The following is a 21050-nucleotide window of genomic DNA, read 5'->3' on the forward strand; positions in this document are numbered from 1 at the left end:
AATATTTGAAAGATGACCTTTGCGTAATTTACCAATTGATTTGCTTATCTCTCGTTGTTGGTTATATAGAATTTGTTGGTCCTGTATAATTGGCTAAAACACATGAAAGGAAATGCACTGCTGAAATATGAAATTAATATAGCGCACAGTCTATCTGGGGGAAACTGCTAAAACTGCATGGCTGTAGTGCTTGAAAAAGAAATTGCTTGCATTTGATAAAATGTAAAAATAGTTTATCAATACCTAAGCACAATATACTATCTGTCATGTAGCATAGAGAACAAAGTACTTTTCTTTTTATATTTCTTTAGCATACCTAAAGTGTGTATCTATTTTAGAACTATTATCTCCTTTAACATCTAATTAATGTCCGTTAATATTTATAAACTTCATCTTCTCTTACTGACTTTTTTTTTCCTTACAGAGAAAGAATATACCTCTTTGACATTGGTAGTGAGGATTGGACTACACAGGTAAATCACAAATATAATTATACTGTAGGTTTAGCAAATATTGCTGCTTTTCTATCTATATATTTATGTAAACTTACCATGACAATAATGTAGGTACCCATTGCAGGTCTTCTGTTAAGGCTAGCTGCCTGGCTGTCTCTATATTTAGTACGTTGTGTCATGAGGTTAGTCTGCTGAATAAAAGATATCAGCATATTCAGAGGAGGGGCCAGCAGTGCCAGTTGTCTGTACTTGTCTTTGCTTTTTTTTTATATATATAAACTTTTTTGGGCCATTTCAGACTTGTGTTTGACTGCAGTGTTCTTCTGCTGGTTCAATCCATGCTCCCAGCTGCTCCTATTCAACTGAATGTGAGCACTTTGGAACCATTATGTGCACACCTTTTATTGTGGTTCTAATGAATCATGCTGAAGTTCCTGGAAGCAATAAGTCACTTCTGGCCTTTCCCCCAAAGAAAGAATCGCACCACTACCACATTCAACCTCGCTGAACCAGTGGGTGTCAAACGCTGTTGTTGGAACTAAAAACAATATAGTAGTTGAACTGGGTGCCTCAGAGCAGCTAACTGCATTTTTGACTGCAAGTCTTAAAGGAGCCTTAAGCTGCGTACACACTTCCAATTTTTATCGTTGGAAATGAACGACGAACGATCGATTGGTCAAAAATCGTTCGTAAAAAAAGTAACCAACGACGCCGACGAACGAGAATAGTCACTGGAAATGAAGGACCGGCGGATCGGATTGGACGACGATCGTTTACCATCTATCGTGTGTACGGTCGTTCATTAATCGTCCATGGTCTGAGCATGCGTGATGAACGAACGTTCGTTCACTTCCTGTCGTGCACGTCACTTCCTGTATCGCTCAAACGATCGCATCTATTGTGTGTACAATATCTGCGAACGATCGTGTCGTTATCTGCATGTACAGGATCGGTGCTATACGATCGTTCGCCGATATCGTGCAGGATCGTTCGTCGTTCGTTTACCAACGATAATTATTGGAAGTGTGTACGTAGCTTTAGTGATGCTGCAGTTGTTAAACAAGCCATTTTATAACCTTGGTCTTCTTGGAAGTATTTTTCTATGTTGGTCTGCAGCCAGATTAGCCCAAAAAATAAAATAAATTGTACATTTTTTTAGGAATATGCTCTACTCAGTGAACCTACATGATGCCACGCAAAATCTTTTTTTTTTTTCTTGTGTGATGTATGCACAGCGCTTGGGGTTCAGCAGTCTTACCAGTTTTTAGTGTGTATTTCTTACCTTTTTGTTGGTGCTGTGTGTCCTCAGTCCTCCAGGTGTATGGACAATGCTGCTTTTGTTAAAATCATGAGACTGATTATATCCATGAGTCACTGTGAGTTCAAGGAAGTTCTTAAGATCACATTTTTTTATTATCTTCAAGATGGAGGAAATCTGCAATGAATTTGTCTCACTAAGCATCATGGACACCAACAAGTGGGAAGTCTCTAGGAGGGATACAAATGGCAATAAAAATTCTATTTTTATAGAAAAGGATCTCTGGATTAAAAAAGGATAATTTTTTTCCTGTTTGCTTTCATACTGCAGAAAGGAAAAAGGCAAATGCACAGTACAGAAAAAGTTTGTCAGCTTTTCTAAACTGATTTGTACTGAACAGACTTTTTGCCCATTTACTGGAAGAATATATAAGAAATGTTACTAAAAAATGTATATTGGCATTCGAGTGTTAAACACCTGATGGTTTCAAGATGTAACAGATCCTTCATGGATCCTGAATCCCAGAATATGTGAAGGAGACTAAGATTGTTGTTGGGCCACAGTGGTGGTAAAGGTGCATGAGGGAAACACAAAAGTTGCTAACTTTTATGTCTAACCCATATCAAAAGAAGAAGGTTTTATAGAGGGCATCAAAAAGGGGGCCTACCATTCGGGGGAACCAGATTCTTATCTCTGTAGGCGAGGAAGAAAAAGGGGCACCTCCATCTGTGCCCACTGGGGTTTAAAGAATGCAATTTAAACTAAGGTTTTTTTTACCATTCGTGATTGCCTTGTACTCTCTGTGCTGTAACCCAAGGCCCATCTCCTGGCAAAAATTCAGGTCTGATGAAGGTCTAGGACCTACCCCCCCATCATTTCTTAATCCACATGGGTAGCTGGTATTAAACATACCCAAGATTTTTATTTAAGTCCTTGTCACATGCAGCACGTGCAATTATGTGCACATAACCTGCCTATTTAAAGTAAAACTATGGACCTTCCAAAAAAAGCAATATGGTTCATTTAGAAGTTCATCTGAAATTACTTAAAGACCCGTTGATCATGGCTGTGAAGTCCATCCTATGCAGCCTCCTGGAGACTTCGGCTATACTGCCAGCTACTGAATTCAAAGCAGCAGTGTGACTTACAGCAGCATTGCTAAAAGCACAAGCCTGTTAGTGACTGGCCACATCTAATCCTTTCTCAATGCTTTCTCTGTAGTTGCAGGCCATATTACATTCCAGGTCTGAAAGGGTCTTACTCTTCAAATCCACACTGTTAGCCACTCTAGGACATTCTAGATCTACTATGCTGTGAACACAGCTTTGCCATGCAGTTGAGATTGCAGTGTGGTTCACTTTTTGGAACAGCGGTCGCCAACCGGTGGTCCGTGAGAAAATTTTGGTGGTCCGCAGCGCTGGCCGATGCCCATTGGCCAGAGCCGCAGACCATGTCTCCCGTATGGTGGCTCAGGAAGGTGGGGGGTTATGTTGCTGAGCCTGCAATGGGAGAGTGGGCAGGTTCCGCCATCATGACGTCACTCTGAGGGAAGTTTCTTTTTCCTTGAGTGACCCACTGCTTCTTGCACATGTGCGGTCCAGAGTCCGTAGATTTAGTGGTCCGTGACATCCAAAAGGTTGGTGACCACTGTTCTCTAGGATGAAACCAATCATGCAAACAGAAGCAACTTATCTTTTTCAGGAACCTCACACAAACCCCTACAAACTTGTGCAGAAAATGGTTCCCAACCACTTCTGTTCAGTTGACTGCAAGTTTGAAATGGGCCCCAACTGGATTGGTGACTTCCAACACAATAAATATTAGATGTACATGTGCTCATTTTAAAATATTATTTTTTAATCATAGTATCTAATTACATTCCTGCAGTGACTTTTCCAATCTTTCCTCTGACCAGAATACTTCTGTACATGAACTTGGTGACATCAGACTTTTTGCTACTTTTTTTTTTCCTGCTCTATAAAGGCAGTAGCATAAAAAGTCCCCCGTTGCTGCGCTGACATGTCAAAATAAAGGGCAAATGCACTTCCTCTGTCACATGGGAGCGATTAGGCTCTGTAGATACTTTTGGTAGCTCATTATAGGCATGATGAAAAAAGCAGCGTGTGAAATCCTGTGCTATATTTTCCTCTGATACTATATTTTGCACAGTACTGTATGAGTGCATGTAGATGTTTTTAAAAGAGCTTTTTTTTTTATTTTGCTTTTAATATGACCACTTGAAAATTAATTTTTAGGAGTTTTTTTTTCTTTTACTCCTTGGAAGTAAAATTAGAATATTCTAAAATACATGTATTAACATAATTTTTTGAAATTGTATGTTTATTGAAAAATGTTCTACAGAGGTACATAAAAAGAAAAACAAGAAGTAACAATAAGGTGCAAAAACATAACAAAAATAAAAAACCTGAGCAAAATCAGTTTTGTGGCAACTGTATAATGAAAGGCCCGGAAGTGTTGGAGGGCAGGTAATCTTGTCCATAGATAAAATAGCATAAAGTACACAGTCAATAGACAGCATAAAAATTATCCATACAGCTGAGAATAGTTATCCCAAACAGTCCTTGTGCATATTGAAGGTCAGGCCTTACCAAGAGTGGATGAATACATGTGTTAATTACAATAATGATGATATTAAAGAGCGTAGGAGAACACATATAAAAAGACAAATACATCTGAAAACCAAACCAAAGGGACAGGGAGTAAGAGTGACAATAAGAGTTTTATTGGCATAAGTCATAAACGACTTAGGGTTTGAGCTGGACAACTGAGCATAATATTGGTCCCAGTTTTCCCACGTTTTTCAAAACTATATATTGTGTTTCTAAGGAGAGCAGTGAGGTACTTCATGGGACATACTTCCTGAATCCATTTGTACAGATCCTCCATGGAAGGGGGTAGAGTAGCTTTCCACTTATAGGGAATCCAGGTTCGTGCAGCCACTTAAATATGCAACACCAGTTTGCGAGAGAACTTGGGTAACGTCTTAAAAGGATCTAAGACAACTGCAGTTTGACCACCTCCAAAAGCAATGTGTTAACCCGTGACCAGTAAGCTTTAATAATGGGACAGAACCAGAAGATGTTCTCCAGGGTACCTCGGGGGTCCCTACAACACCCACAGGTGGGATCGGTGCCCAGGAATTAGCAGTTGGAGTACTTCCTAAAATAATCTTCTTATACAGGTTTCTTTATAATAACGTACAGATAGAGTTTTTTTTAGCAGCCTCCCAGATCTCAAGCCACTCATCAAAATCCAGTGTCCGTCCCAACACCACCTCCCATTTTAGCATATACTTGAACTTGCCTGAGGTTTCGTGAACTGACATGTGCAGGAGGTGGTATATAGAGGAAACAACACCCTTAGAGTACAGGCCTTCCGCGCACAGCCTCTCAAAAGAAGTCATGCTCTGGAATTTGGCCGAAGGCTGGAGTGTCGGGAATTAACTGCCTAATCCGCAGGTATGCATAAAAGGATGTACAGGGGAGTTCAACCTTATCACAAAGCTTTCAAAGATAAATAAGTAAGTGTTTCTCAACCGGATGTAGCAGATGTCTGATTTGAAACAGGCCCATCTCCTTCCAAGGTCCCAACATGGCCCCTGACAGGCTATCTGGGATTTGTGCGTGTAAATAATAGCCTTGAGGCCTTTGATAAGAGACCATATCTACCCTTACAAGACCTCCAAAGGTTCCTTGTAAAAACCATGGGTGCAGGGAGGTCATTGTCAGCTAGTAACACAAATCTTTTTATTCTGGTTAGTGGCATGTAAGAGAAGGCACCTGGTGATAAGCAGGAAATGTGGCTTCTGTAAGCTGTTAAAGTTCATTATGTCATCTCATGAGAGGGAGCATCTAGCTAATTTTTAGAATCTACTGAACAAAGTTTGCAACAGAGATAAAGGAGAAAGCATATTACCATTTTTTTTAATGAATAACTTTAGTGAAATATCATGGGTTTTTTATTTAAAGGAAGGAAAGAGAGGAAATAAGGCTTTTTGAATGGCACTCTATTGTTAGCTCATAAAATCAATTCATTACTTTATTCATAATCCACATATATAAAATTCAGACAGATACACCAATTTATACATGAGTGTTGTCACAAATGGTAAACAATATTTAAAGGTGACAGCTGAATTTATAGTGCTAATAGTATACTTTTGCATGTGAGTATAAACATGAGTCTCCTTTCCCGACATGTTTTGCCCAAAAAGGCTTCTTCAGGGGATTTGGGGAGTTGAATCGCAAACTCTAAAGGGATAAAATTATGCATGTAAATAGTTGATCAACTAAACTTAAACAATGTTTACTGTATTACAGAGCAGTATACAAGTGGTTTACTATATGCAATACAGCAAACATTGTTTAGGTTTAGTTGTTCAACTATTTATAGTTATAGATAAATGCTTGGCACTAGTCAGGTACACCCGGCTTTTGAATTTGTTTCACCTTATGGATTTTCCCTTTACCTCCTATAGTGAAATATCATAACAAGATACTAACAAGAGCACATGGCTCCTTTATCTGGCAAAAAGCAGTGTTGTCTGCCTTTTCGCAGACCAAATGTGCTGTATGGCTATCATATTTTATTTTTCCCAGAGCAGAGATTGTTGCTGTTCGTTTTCAATTAGTGTTGACATTTGCAAGTGGCAGCACTGCAGTTTCTATGCAGAATTGCTGTGCTTTCTAGAAGAGCTTTAGTGTAGTGCCCTACTCCGTTTTATAGGGATCTTCCTTATAGTTTTCCCATTATAAATCTCTTTTGGTACCAGTAGGAATAAATGAGCACTGTACAGACTACCACTGCAAAGCAGCCTGTTCTATAAAGATAAGGGGGGGGGGAGGTACAGATACCCTGCTTCCTTATCACCATTAGAAAACAATGGCACTCTAACCTAATGGTCCAGCATGATGGCTCACTAAACTGTTGGGAGCCTGCTATAACGATGCCAGATTTTTATTTGATACAATAGTTTTCATTTTGAGCAGTGAAAATCAAACATTTGTATGCAGCCTAGTACAAGCAGGTAGTAAGAGAATCGGCTTTCATATGTGCACTCCAAACTGTATTTAGTTTGAGATGAGCTGACCTTCTAAATCTTCTGTATGTCAGATGTGAACTGGTTTGGTAAACTTGTATTTCTAGCTATTGTGGTACAGTACTGATTCCCATTTGTTTTTCATCCTTATTATTTTACACTGCCAGGGCATGTGCAATTCATATGTAGTAATAAGGCGTTGTGCATTGAGGCAACTGTTTAGATATGGTAATTGTAGGAAGAAGCACTGGAGCAAATAACTGACCCAGTTAATGATCACAAACTGGAAAATGTACACTATGGTCTGGATGGTGTGGGCGACTGATTCTGCCCAAGGCCAGTGTGACTAAATTAAAGTGAAGCTGCTTTTATTAGTAACTGCTAATCAATTCCAAAACAATATCATACTCAGAAATGTCAACATTCTAATTATAGCTATGTGGAAAATTCCTTCAAAAGAAAAGTTTTCCTTAAAGGTTTACTGTGAAAACATGCACAAATAGTTGTGAACTGTGTTTTTGCAGATTTCTCCATCTCCCCCACTAAATGGCATTCAATATAGTATTACAGACTAGCTGCCAGTGTGGGTCCTGGTGTTCACTGGCAATGAGACTGATTTGAGTATTAATTGTGATAATTGGGTACATGTGAGTGTTGGCAATGGTTATTATCACTCCAGGAAAAATTTTAACACGTTAGATATCCACTGTGAACAATGAAATATGCTTCCATTTTCTCAAAGGCCATGTCAAGCTCAGTAGTGATAAACGCATATATATTTAGGTATAATTATGATGGGGCCAGGGGTGTTTACATTAGTCAGATTTCATAATATGGCATAAACATTGTTTACAAAAGAACAATTGTTGCTGTAATAGTCCACTGGATTTGAAGTGAGATCTAACTAAAATTCTTTACTGATATATGCTGATCATTGTGCTATGGAAAATCTACAGTGGCTGGTTGTGATTGTATGGAGATATATCGGCTCACTTTGTACATCAGTGATTCTTTTCCTCTCCATATCAGGTTGGAACTTCTGTTGTTCTGTTAATACCTAAAACATTTATACAACAGAATCCAATACAACAGATTCGAGGTCTTAACAGTTAGGACTGGCTCCTCGACTTGTGTATAGAAGTGCATTTAAGATTATGGCAGAGATGCTGGAAGACATAGTTGGGCAAACAAACATCACCCATTGTTCTAAGGCAGGGGTGCCCACACTTTTTTGGCTTGCAAGCTACTTTTAAAATGACAAAGTCAAAACGATCTACCAACAATAAAAATGCTAAACATATATATATTTATTTATTTATATATATATATATATACGGAGTATGACACAGAGGTGACTGAAGCTAATGAGACATTGAATGGCAGAACATTGCACTACAAGACTATAGTGACAGGAAAGCTACAGTTCACCTGTCATAGGAGTATGACGTGCTGCACAACAAAAGGAACTGCTAATCTGTACAAAGGTATCTTGGTAATTAAACCCTGACCTTGAGCCTGAACTGACTTGGCCACCCAGCACTGCTCACATCAGACTGCCCACCCGCCCTCTCTGCCTCCCATCCCACTCCCCAGTGTTACAGGGAGCCTTTTCACGCACGAACCGAAAGACATCCCCAGCAACCCTATAGATTGGTAAGGCAGGGCTCAGCGATCGACTCGTGTTTCCTTTGCAATCGACCAGTAGATTGCGATCAACGTTTAGGGCACCCTTGTCCTAAAGTTTGATAAAGAACCACATGGAGTTTCTCCTAGAAAATAATATTATACGTGATAGTCAGCATGGCTTTAAGAAGGGCCAAAGTTGCCAAACAAATTTACTCTCTTTTTGAGGAAGTAAGTAAACAGTGGAATAGCAGTTGATATAGTGTACTTGGACTTTGCTAAAGCATTTGACACTGTACTCCACAGACGGTTAATATGCAAGTTAGCCGCTTCAAGAGTGTAGTGATTAATGATTCATACTCTGGTCTAAGGTTTTTAGTGGTGTACCCTAGGTTTAACATCTTTATGAATGATATAGAGTTTGGGATTGAAAAGTACTAGTTCTGTGTTTGCAGATGGCACCAAACTATGTAATGGAAATAGGTCCATACAGGATGTCTATAATCTACAAGCAGACCTGGAAGTACTGTTTGATTGCGTGGCCAATGTGGCAAATGACATTTATTATAGATAATGTAAAGCTATGCACCTGGGGGCTAACAACATGCATGCTTCATACTGTCTGCACAAGAAAAAGAACTGCTAATCTGTACAAAGGCATCTCTGTAATTGAACCCTGACCCCGAGCCTAAACTGACTTGGCCACCCAGCACTGCTCACCTCAGACTGCCCTCCAGCCCCCTCTGCCTCCCTCCTCACTGTTACAGGAGCCTGCAAAGTTCCTGGTGTTGTCTGACGAAAGACGTCCCCAGCATCCCTATAGACGTACAGCAGAGCTGCTGGTAAACAGTAGGAGAGGGGTAAGGCAGGGCTCCGCGATCCACTCGCGTTGCCATCGCCATCGACGTGTTGGGCACCCCTGTTCTAGGGGTTAGCTGAAAATTACCAAGGCAATAGTCAATAAGTCTGGGAAGGATGAGCTACTAGCTGACCTACTTTAAAAGGTTCAGTACTTTTACTGGGAGCATGAAAAATTATTGCTCCACAGTACCTGCAGTACCAAAGGTCAAAGAGGGCTTGGTTAAAGTCAGTTCTTCTGCCTAAACTTTTTTAATATAAATAAATATTATAAGCAGTATTTGTTTTTACAACTTATACACAGTCTTAATAGTTTTCACAATGTTTTCTAAAATATTATGCGCTCTGTTTAGTTTGGTGAAGATGAACAAGCTTCGTCAGAGTTTCCGGCGGAAGAAAGATGTATATGTTCCAGAGGCCAGTCGACCACACCAGTGGCAAACAGATGAAGAATCTGTCAGGACCGGAAAATGCAGCTTTCAGGTTAAGGTAATAGTACCTTGCTAAGATAATTTGTGTATCTTTAAATATAGCAATTCATTAGTTTTCTGTATTTTATGCTATTTCCCATTTTAAAGACATTTAAGCATACTTGACATTTGACTGTTTTCTGGTTTACTGTATAATCTCTTGTGTCCGCAAGTGGACCCACTGCTTGCAGTTTGCCATGGGAAATTGAAAATCCTGTTAAATATTACCTCTTTGCTACACTGAATCCACTATTTCAGCTAAAGTTCAAAATTTAGCAGGGATCAGGATGGAAGGCACACAGTCTGCTTTAATCAGAGCACCACATGCAAAATCTTTACACCAATAAAAACTGATACATCTGGATCAAGCAGTAAAAACACCAGACTAACCTTTTCCTATTACAGGACTTGTTATATTTTGGTTTTCATTGAACATGTGACCAGATTAGGGACACGTTATTTACATATTCTATGTGGCAGTAAATGAGCTTCAAAGTTAGCCTTCACTGACCTCTGTAGCTGGGGCCTTTTGCTGTGAATTTAAGAGTAAATTGCACCACAGTGCCTGCAAAGTGCTCACCAGTGCTTTTATTTAGAGGTTTTTAAAGACATGTTAGAATTTATCAGGATTTTTTTATTTTGGTGGATGTCCATGGTCTGGCTACTATATGAATCTGTTTACATTAAGCCATATCCAAATCACAAACTATTCTTTTCAGGACTGTTTTCATATTAGACAATATTTAGCTACACTTATTTTTGTTACAAAGAACACCAGTCATTTTTCCTTGATTATTGATATCACAGATAAATTGATTTTTCAATGTAACCCTTGTCCTTTTCCTGGATATGAAGCCTCTCCCTATTACTACCGGTTTATCATTTGTGGAATGCCATTCTAGTGAGTAAGCGTTCCCATTCACACTTTTTTTATACAAACATATTTTGGTAAACCTTGGTGGGGTTTCATTCTTTTACAAAAGCGTTGTTAATCTCCATACAGTAGCTTCCTCATGTAGGATTTTTTATTTAAATCCATACCAATGCATAATATTGCGTGGGTGATCGTGAGAATAATTTTAATGCTCCATTCTTTCTTTGGCACCTCAGTATTGCATAATGATTGAGAAATAATGAGAAGTTTCATTTTTGACGTAATGTCTCCTTGGAAGTTTTCACTTTAAGTGTAAACTATTTTGAAAAAATGTAAAAGAAAAATGTTGCGCCTATTATTCGAGTATGAGATGATGGGTTAAAATCTGTTCATAAATCAAGATTAGCTGACAACTTTTTATATAAAATATATAAAGTGGAATTTATTTGACTTGCAACAAGTTTGTTTTATTGTTTATTGAAGTTCATATTGCTATATTAAAAAGAGTCACACCTGACCTAACTTACTTTACTTTTTCCCCCCTTTTTTTTCCTTTTTTTTTTTTTTTTAAATTCTGTATGGGTAAAAGCAGTGATCAAGTACCAAGACTGAATCAATATCTGAATGCAATCTCTGCAATCCACATTGCTGTGTTTTTTTATCTTGCTGCAACTACAAAAAAATACCTGTTGCTGGAAATGCAAATTGCTTCCGGCTTTCCCATCTGAAACGCCACCCACATGCTTTTCAGGATTTTCAGCCCTGACAAATTTGTTATGTAGTGCAAGATGATAATTAAAGGGCCTCATTGTAAAGAATCATGAAGTGCATAGGATAGCTACGATTTTGACACAAATAGATTGTGATGGCCAAAACTAGCTTTCCATGGTATATTTACCAGACCGAAACGGAGCAAAGGTTGTTATTAGGGTCAGCATTTTAAAGCTAAATAAAAAATTTTGTTTTCAGAAAACTAATGCTACTTTTTCATCCTTCTAATTTAGTACCTAGGACATGTGGAAGTGGATGAGTCTCGAGGCATGCACATTTGTGAAGATGCAGTGAAAAGATTAAAATCGGTACGTATTCTGTGACACCACATGATGTGGCATCAAAGTGGTTAATCTGCAGCTTTATGTTAAAACTAAAATTATGTTATCCTTAGTGTTTAAAAGGCAAGCAAATAGGATATGCCAGAGGATGATATTGACTGCCAGTTCATCTTTTAGAAAATGCATGCTTTTGTGTATGGCATGGAAGTAATTGGAGTTCTGATTCTATCTACCTAGAGTGCTTCAGTTAACATTTCCTTTGTTTTGTGATGACCAAACTTCTTTAATACATGTTTCTGCTTAATGACATGGCTTTGCTTACTCTTTTTTTAAAATAGTATAAAAAGCGGTAATGATGTGAAAAATGCAATAATCCCTAGTAACCAAAAGGGTTTGAGAAATGTAGTTTTATTCAAAGATAGATTTTGTTCCTACTTTTTACAGCAGTTTTGTATAGTTTTTTTTTTTGTCAATTAGAAACCTTTGCAGAACAGTGATTGCCCACAAAGAAAAACATCCAGTTAAAGTTTCTGATAAAAAGAGGAAGTTATTTTTTTTTTATTCTAATTGCGACTTGCTAATTTAATTCTTCCATAATTTGTTATGCCTTTGTGCTTGTTTAAATATCCTGTCTTGTCGCATTGAAAACCTTAAGTGTTTCATATTTATTTATGTCCTCTTTATTAAACCAAAGTTCCCATTTATCTTTTACGTCTTCAGCTTACATGCCAGGACATTAAGTGCTTAAGTTAATAATATGTCTCTTTGTATCTGTTATTTTGCATTGTAAGCAAATTTTAGCTAAATATATACATTTATAAATCAAGTAGGAAGCTTAGGCTATTGTTCCTGTGGATTAAATAAACTTCCTACACAGAACAATGTTGTCATTTTTGTGTGAGCTGAGTTTGAAACTTGCTGAATTTATAATCCCTAAATAAAATAACAGTAACCGTGATGGACAAGATTTCCTTAATGTCTCTTCCCTCATGTTAAAATGCTTTGCTCGTTGGGAACTATCTCCATATAATTGCATCTTGTTATTTTCACTGGCATGCATATGAGGAAGAGCAAGTTCAAATTTAACTTTATATCGTATTTTGTCAAGATTTCTAGTCACACTTTAATAGATTTTTGAGCAGATTCATATTTACATGGGGAGGTGCAAAGAGTGTTTTAGTTAAAGCCTAGTCGTTTTTAAATCTAGAGTCGTATAATGGTAAGGCTTTTGTATACCCCTCTTTTTTCCCCCTTTTAATGAACGGGAAATAATATTTGCAACTAGGTTAAATAAAAAGGGAGAGTATTCAGGTAAAAAAGGGGTTAAGTATAGGGGAGGGTTCATGCAATCTAGCTTCAATTGGTGCTGATTGAAGAAAAGGCAATAAAAAAAAAAAAAAATCTAAATCTTATACTGGTGGAAGCTATGCTCTGGCGGAATCTGATACTGGTGGAAGCTAACTCTCTCCAAGGAAAGTAGCCCACATGCCTTTTATTATTATTATTATTATTATTAATAATAAACAGGATTTTTATAGCGCCAACATATTACGCAGCACTGTACATTAAATAGGGGTTGCAAATAATATTGATATATTTTTGGGGTATTTTTGACTTGGAGGCAGTAAGAATTTCAAAATGGAATATTATAGCCTTCAGTGTTCTCCCCAGAAATTCTTTTTACGCTGGGTGGGAAGAAGCTCTAGGGAGGTAGTGGTTCCTGTATTGTGACCCAACTTTTTAGTAACCACCCAAAAACAGCCAGATGGTCACTAAAAAATGCCTCGTGGTTTACCCATCCCCAAGGGGACTGGGGAGAACACTAGTCTACTTTTATTTATTTTGTTTTATTTCCTGTTAAGAAGAGCCTTTTGCTATCTGTCGTTCTATGTAAGCCTTGTCCAAGCAGGACCAAAACTCCTTCAGTTAAGGAGGGCAATAATTAGGACTATGAGGAGGAGAGAGACCATAAAAATTTCCTTCAATTACCCTAAAACTGAGCATATCCAGTGTTCATTGTTGGCCTTATGGTGTCCAGTGAAATGCACCTAAAATAACTTGTCCATGACATTACTGTCGGAATGAGCCTCCCGTCAGCCCCCAATACAGTATCTGTTTAGCAACTATTGGATGTTGTATAGCAGAAATGAAAAGGCTAATATAGATGCAGCTGACAGGTTCTCCCTAACTACTGAGTCAGCCTCTAAAAGCAGAATGAAAAGGACAGGGATTTATTAAGACAGAAGGCAAAGTGCAGATGGTATGTGTGAGTCATCCATGCATAATATTATCAGGTCCTCTCCAATGTATGATGCTGGAATGTACAAAGGTTCTAAATCTCGCCTTGTGCAATTCCTCCTCAATGTACATGCCTTTGTGTTTATAACGTGTATGACATGTTTAATGCTTTTTTTGTTTTTAGCAGGTTAAATAAAGACTCATAATTTATTATTTACTTTCTCCTAAATATGTATTTACAAATTAAACCTGTTTAACCAGTATAGTTCTTCTTAAGATAATCAAACTTGCATGTCTGCTGTTTTCCTTTGTTTTTTTTCCCCTTCTTTTAACTGTTCTAAAGTTGTGTTGAAGTGACTTTGTCCTTAACACGTGCAGCTTTTGAAGTAATATTAACGATTAACTGTCACCCTGAAATTAGGAAGATGTGGTGAAATGTCCTTAGCGTCTGCTAGCTTCAGGGCTAACTTTGTGGAGTAGTGTGGAGAGTTGTTGAACTTGGCAGCAGAAGGCATGTCCTTTCCCATAAGATGTCACCTCATAGTGATACATGACATACTTACATTATATTTTTTGTGCATGCAGTATATATTGTAAGTGCTGGATCCTAAACTATTCATCGAAATATTCTTCCTAACCTAGCATGGTTACTTGGGCAAAACTGTACGGTTTTGAGCTTTGACTACCGCAGTGGGTTTTTGTGTTCTGTATTCTTTAAACAACTACTTTGCTCTTGTAAATCAGGCAACTGAATACACCAATTTAAAATATATTTTTTTCAATACTTATATATATATATATATATATATATATATATATATATATAATCTATATATCCTGCTTAGTTTGCTGTCTTGTTAGGATGCAAAACCTACTTCAAAGAAGTCGTGGTTTCCATCCACTGCATTGGATGGCTAAAAACATGAAATGACCGTGTGCAGTTTGTGAAAAATGTCTCTTAAAAAAAAAAAATAAAATAAAAAAAGCCTTTATTTGCACTATACACCAGCAGTTCCAGATGTTGGTGTGGCTAATTGGACATATAGGAATAATTTGCATACATTGCATTTGTCTTACCCTCTGCCCTGAAGTGAGGAATAGTTCCCATATTTTAGAGATTTATGATTGAATAAACCATGTGCATATCCTACATTTTAGAAAGACTGATTTATATTTTGTTGTAATTGCTATATTTCATATGCACTCCAATGACAAGACAATTATGTTGGTACCCACCCACTTGGCAGCTACTTGACAATAGTTGAGAGAACAGAATTGGATAATGGAATACACATTGGGGGGAGTTGTGTCCACAAATGACCGTTAAAGGCATATATGATATTGGGCTTCGCCCCTAAAGCGTCTGACTGTTTGCTCCCGGTAACTATTCTGCTTATTTTTCCCCAGTTGCCTGGCAGGATTTGGAACACAGCAGGCACACAATGATTGGTTACTTAGAGGAAAACACAGACTGTTCCTCAGTCAAAAACCTTTGCTGCTGCTTCCCCTGTTCCTTGGCAGGATTTGGAACACAGCAGGGACACAGCAAGTTTTGTTTTGTTGTGGCTTGTGCTTAAAAACTCAGTGTGTTTTAAACAGCGTTTCTTTTTTTTTTTTGTTGTTGGGCAAAAAAAAAAAAAAAACATTACCACTACAATCCTTTTTCCTAGATGATAACTGTAAATTCCTCCTATTTGCATTATTTAGTGTTCCTAATGCCCAGTAGCAGCCATTCTTGCAATATTCTGTTTAATTGTCAAAGATAGGAAAACCGTTTCTAAAAACCGAGTGACAAATCTGCAGTTTTCTAACGTTTCCATTGACTTCATCATTCTAGAATCCACCTACTAACTGAAAAAAGGACACAGCCAACATTAATAAAAATACAGAGCTGAGCAGACTCCGGCCTCTATCTGAACTTTTTTTATTCGCTTCTATGTTGAGTGGACAACATTGCCTAATCCATGTCCCTTTGCTTTCATAAATGCAAGGTTAATAGCTTCCATTGTTACACTGAGGTCTAGATTTCTGTACCAAAAGCATTACAGGTTTTAATGAATTTTTTTTTTTTTTTTAAATTGTAGACCTGTAACTTACAGAAATATGTCCGAACAGGGTTCTAGTAGATATCATGAATATAAAAAATGTTTGAAACACACAATCATGTAATAAAAAATACTTTTAATAAAATTAAAATACACAACAATCAGCTTAAACAAGAATACATAAATAAATAAAAAATACTGAAAATGTGATAATTCGGTGTACTGTATAATAATATATTTTTCTAAAACACCTCCCTAGTGTCCAACGTCACATACATATAGACAAAACCACATAAATATATTTTGTATTGGACTGGATACAGAACTTTGTATTGAATCCAATACAAAATATTTGAATTTCCCTCTACGACCCCCATCGACGGGCGCATGCATGGACATCATCAGGAATCGCCGAGGGACGCGTACGCGAATGCCGGGTATTCTAATTCTTTCCAAACTTCCATGCAAAAAGTGTTACATTTTTTGCATGGAAATTTATTTTAGATTGTAGGCTATAATTCACTGAATTACTCAATAATTACTTATAATTCACCGAAATATGTCAAAATTTTATAAATTTAATAATTTTTTTTTTTTTTATAAAACATAAAAAAAAATCTTTAAAAAAAAAAAAAAAAAAAAAAAAAAAAAAAATTTTTAAATTAAGTGGAAATATTTTATATATATATATATATATATATATATATAAAATACAATTATTTTTTTTTTTCTTTTTTTTCTCACCTCCATGCTTTTAGGCCAGAGGTTTGGTTTAATAAAATAGCTGTGATACCTAATCATCTGTCTATTCATCATATCCACATTTATATTTAACACTCCAAGTGGATTTCCATTTCATAAAATCACATGTAGAGAGAATTACGCTTTCAACACCTTTTATGATGATGAGAATCATTGTAAGTAAGATAATTTCCTGATATGCAACTGCTTTTGAATTTATAATTGTGCTCCATTTACTCTAAGCAAGGGCCTGAGAGTTTTTTTGTTTCTTTTGTTTTTTTTTTTGTTTTTTATATATATATATATATAAATAAAAGCCTCACCCTGGTCAAAATTAAATATGGTGACAAGAGCAAAGTTAACCTGTTCCCATTCATTTGGAAAGCTTATTCCTTTACCTGTAATGCAGGAGAAATATTTACAAATGCACTTCGTAGCCTTTGTGCAGTCTTTTGCATCTACGAAGCTTGGTGTATAAAAAGGTATTGTTAGGAAGTTTTCCTAGAAGTCCATTTTGAATGCTATATTCAATTAAAGCTGCAGCTTTTTGTAATTTTAAAGGTGTAGGCAAGCAGACCCACTGTGGATGAGGCATTAAACAAAAAAGCTTGGGTACTTTGCTTTGACCTGTTGCAACTGCTGCTTAATGAATGCATGTGTGTGTATATGTGTTGCAAGGAATTCCATGGGATTTCTTTAAACCTAGATATACTACAAATGAAATGTTTATCCAGATGGTTTTTGGAATAGTGGTATGTAATACAGCATTGGTGAGAATATCTACAAAAATGCCCTGATCTGTAGACTTGCCTTCTTGCTAACCTGTCCCTCAGGTACCACACTCGAACATATATATTTTTTTTTTTAGTATACATTCTTGTTTTGGCTCAAAGCTTTCCAGTCAGAGAGATGGTCATCATAAAAGCAACAAAACATTGTATTACTCTCATTAGAGAACTTTTAGTCATGAATATTATTGCCATCTCCGATGTAATGATAAAATAATGGAAGTGGTCTATATCTGTATCATTATTCTCTAATTTGACATTGTTGTATATGCACAAAATGATATTCTGTACAAATAAATACACACCATGAGATTGAAATTCTCACTTTTTTGGCAGAGATTTTAGGCATCATCATGTCTCTTTGCTCTATTCTTGCGTGTATTTTCTCTTGCAATTTCTATTTGTCGGAGAATAAAGGCTGCACTGTATGATTTAAATGCCATAAAAGATGGAAGCATTATTAACTTCAAATGCAAATCATATGACTAAAGTAAACAACTTTACTTCGGCAGTCCTTATCAACCATTAGTTTGTTGGTAGAATCTGTTCAATGAAAACTGATTTGCCCACTTTTTATGCAGTATGTAATTAAGTATGAAAACTAATGTTTACAAATATAGTCCTTTGATATCCTTTTTATTCTTTTAAGACAAAGTTGGAAAGTCTATTGAAAAATGAGGCAGTACAGTAATAATTCTTTACAGGCCTCTCCAATATCGCATAACAATGAGCACAAAATGGACCTGCAAGACAGTGCTTTTGTTATTGCCAGCACTTCGACTTCGAGTAGTACAGGTGCTTGATTGTCAGCACAAAGTATATTGTCTCTCATGTGTGCATGAATGCACAAGTGCAACAGGGGAGTTTACGTTTCAGAACAGCTTAGTTGGAAGTGGCTGCTTTTCAATAGTTCAGTGCACACAATCCCACTACAGAAACTCTCTGGTTATAAAAAAAAAAAAAAAAAAAAAACATTTGGAAGTAACCATTTTATTATTTATTTTCAACTAAATGAGACCTGTACCTAAATACATAAGTTTGCTATTTCTGAATGACTAAAAATTCTACTCTACTATTCTGACAGTGATATTCTGATCTTCTGGCTTTAAAAATATGGGTCACTGATAATAGGGCAAGTAGGAAGGCTATGATTATTTAGGTTTTGTTTACATGGAGCATCTGCAGAACAGCTAGCGGGCGGCAGCTCCACCACCTAGCTCTTGCTTTCCCTAGTGGTAAGCATTTGTCGAATGAATGCAACATCTGCAGATACTTCATGAAAATGCAGCTTAAACCTCTCTCTGACCTCATTTGCTGCATGTTTTCCAGGTCAATAAGCAAAACCACATGGGGTGGCAGCCGGGTTTTTCAGAAAGAGGTTGGCAGTGGTAGCCATTTTTTTTACCTGGCTTGTAATGTACCTTAGTACTGTAAATGCCTTTATTAATTATGATAAAAAAAAGTTCATAATGGTACTAAATCTGTCAGATTAGAAGGAAATGCTATTAGTACCCAGTGTTAGGCATATTTGCCTCGTATACCTTCTGCTGCCTTGTTTAGTGGTTTATTAGTTAAAACAACTGGTTGTTTATCTTTTCAACTGGCAACTTGGCACAATTTTTTTTTTCTTAAACCTTTTGATGCAACATTCACACTTGTGTGGTGGCTTGTAGCTGATGCCCAGTCATTATATAGGTAATTCTGTAAAACTAACCGAACCTAATGTGTGGATGCTATGGGTCACCATGTGTATGGTTTGCACAGTATGGTCATTTCTATCACACGGTTATGTAAATTGTGTCAGCAAATTAATAGATTTGTATAATGTAATCCCTAAGGCATTTTTAGTTTCTTCTCTGATGCATAGTTAGCTTATATGCCTTTTGTTTCTGTAAAGTCCCATTTTGTTGGATATTTCAACTTCCTGTCCATAGACTGGCATTAACTTACAAGAAGGAAGTGGGAATATACCTGGAATGGGGCATCACAAAGAAAGTAAAAGTACTGTATATACTCGAATAGAAGTCCATCCGAGTATAAGCCAAGGTACCTATTTTTACCTTGGAAAACAGGAAAATTGAGTTTCACTTCTACAAGTAAGGTTCACTTACTTAATTTTTTTTTTTATTTTTTTTTTATTTTTTTAGTTGTAAGCACCCGGGAAAATGTTGGGCATGGGACTCCTATCAGCGAGAGACTCTCTCGAGTCCTTCGCTGATGGCTCAGCCCCCCACCAGGAACACCCCTGAAGGGAAATCCTTTTCCTCCGCAATGTATACGGAGGAGAGGAAGTGTCCCCATACCCCAGCAGCGGAAGTGTTAATGCCGGCCACTGTAAATAGGGAAGGGAGCCACAACAAGGAGCCTCAAAAGCTGCATGCGGCTCAGTAGCCCTGAGTTGCCGACCCCTGCTGGCCGGGATTAGGCCGGATCGACCAATAAAAAAAACTAGGGGGCGTTAGGCCGGAACAGACTACTGGCTAGGCTTTATCTGGCCTAAAGGCCGAAGTTTGCCAACCACAGAGCAGGGGTTTGCGGGGGCAGAAGTAGGAATCGGCTGGCAGAGGGTGCTTTTCTGGAGGGACCCATGCACCTGACTGGAGTATAATTTGAGGGTGAATTTTTTTCAGCATGTTTTGGGTGCTGAAAAGTCAGGTTATACTTGGGTATATATGGTATGCAGCCATCCGTACTTCAGAGAGGCACATGAAATACTTTTTATTTAAGACCGCCAAAGTTCAGGTACACTTTAAGGTTCCAAAGAAAGTAGTGTACAATAGGGTATAATTATCTATGGGTAATAAATGTAATAATGAACAAAAACAAATAATGTATCAGTTCTGACACTTTTTTTTTTTTCTTTTTTTTAAATATAATTGACAAAAAATGTTTATCTAAAGTGCCAAGTTGCTAATTAAAAAGGGAAGTTTACAGATTAAGCATTAGTTTTTTTGCATGGGAAATGGAAGGATGACCACTTACTACTTTTTTCCTGGCACCTTTTACCTGACTCCAGCTCCTGCTTAACCCTTTATTTCCTGTGCATGGGCATAAGGAGTGATGTCATTTGCTTGGTCCTCTTTGGCATTTACTAATGCTTCCTGCCGTGTTTGATGCATGTTGATTTAAAACCTTGGGAGATTTATAGCTTCCAGCAATAATAGTGCTCGACTTGTCCCCTCCCCTGTTCCTCCAGGAAAGGAAATTCTTCAAAGGCTTCTTTTCAAAAGTAAGTTCAATGCCATTTGTGATTAAATATATAAGGAGTTACACACTGGTATACAAATCTAATTTGCCACGGCTTTGTTATTCCTGCTCAAGAAATGTTCAAATTAACAGTGGCGCAATACAAAATTCTAGTTTTTGTTTGTTTGTTTTTTTGTTTGTTTTGTTTCGTTTTTTGAGCTACTCAGACCTAATTTCGTAGTTCTGTCTGGTTGCACATTTTGATAGTTTATTACTCTTATGTCCCCGCTGCCTTTAAATAGGGACATTTGAATGATAAACACAAACCAATTAAAATACAAGACCTAAATATCTCACACAATTTTCTTTTCTTTACTGCTGTAATGTATTAACTGATCATTCA

At 37.2% G+C, this 21050-nt stretch overlaps 1 protein-coding gene across 6 annotated transcripts in view; it reads left to right on the plus strand.

The window, feature by feature from the left end:
- Positions 1–21050, plus strand: part of NUMB (NUMB endocytic adaptor protein) — a 70831-nt gene that overhangs the window by 38208 nt on the left and 11573 nt on the right. For 5 of the 6 annotated variants that reach the window (XM_072427584.1, XM_072427587.1, XM_072427588.1 and 2 more), the window contains 4 exons: positions 425–473; positions 9607–9742; positions 11602–11676; positions 20658–20690. In XM_072427584.1, the coding sequence (XP_072283685.1) occupies positions 425–473; positions 9607–9742; positions 11602–11676; positions 20658–20690 (293 nt within the window). The remainder of the gene's footprint in view (positions 1–424; positions 474–9606; positions 9743–11601; positions 11677–20657; positions 20691–21050) is intronic. The other variant, XM_072427586.1, reaches the window with a different exon arrangement.

This window comes from Pyxicephalus adspersus, chromosome 12 (assembly GCF_032062135.1).
Source record: "Pyxicephalus adspersus chromosome 12, UCB_Pads_2.0, whole genome shotgun sequence".
NCBI classification, from domain to species: Eukaryota; Metazoa; Chordata; class Amphibia; order Anura; family Pyxicephalidae; genus Pyxicephalus; species Pyxicephalus adspersus.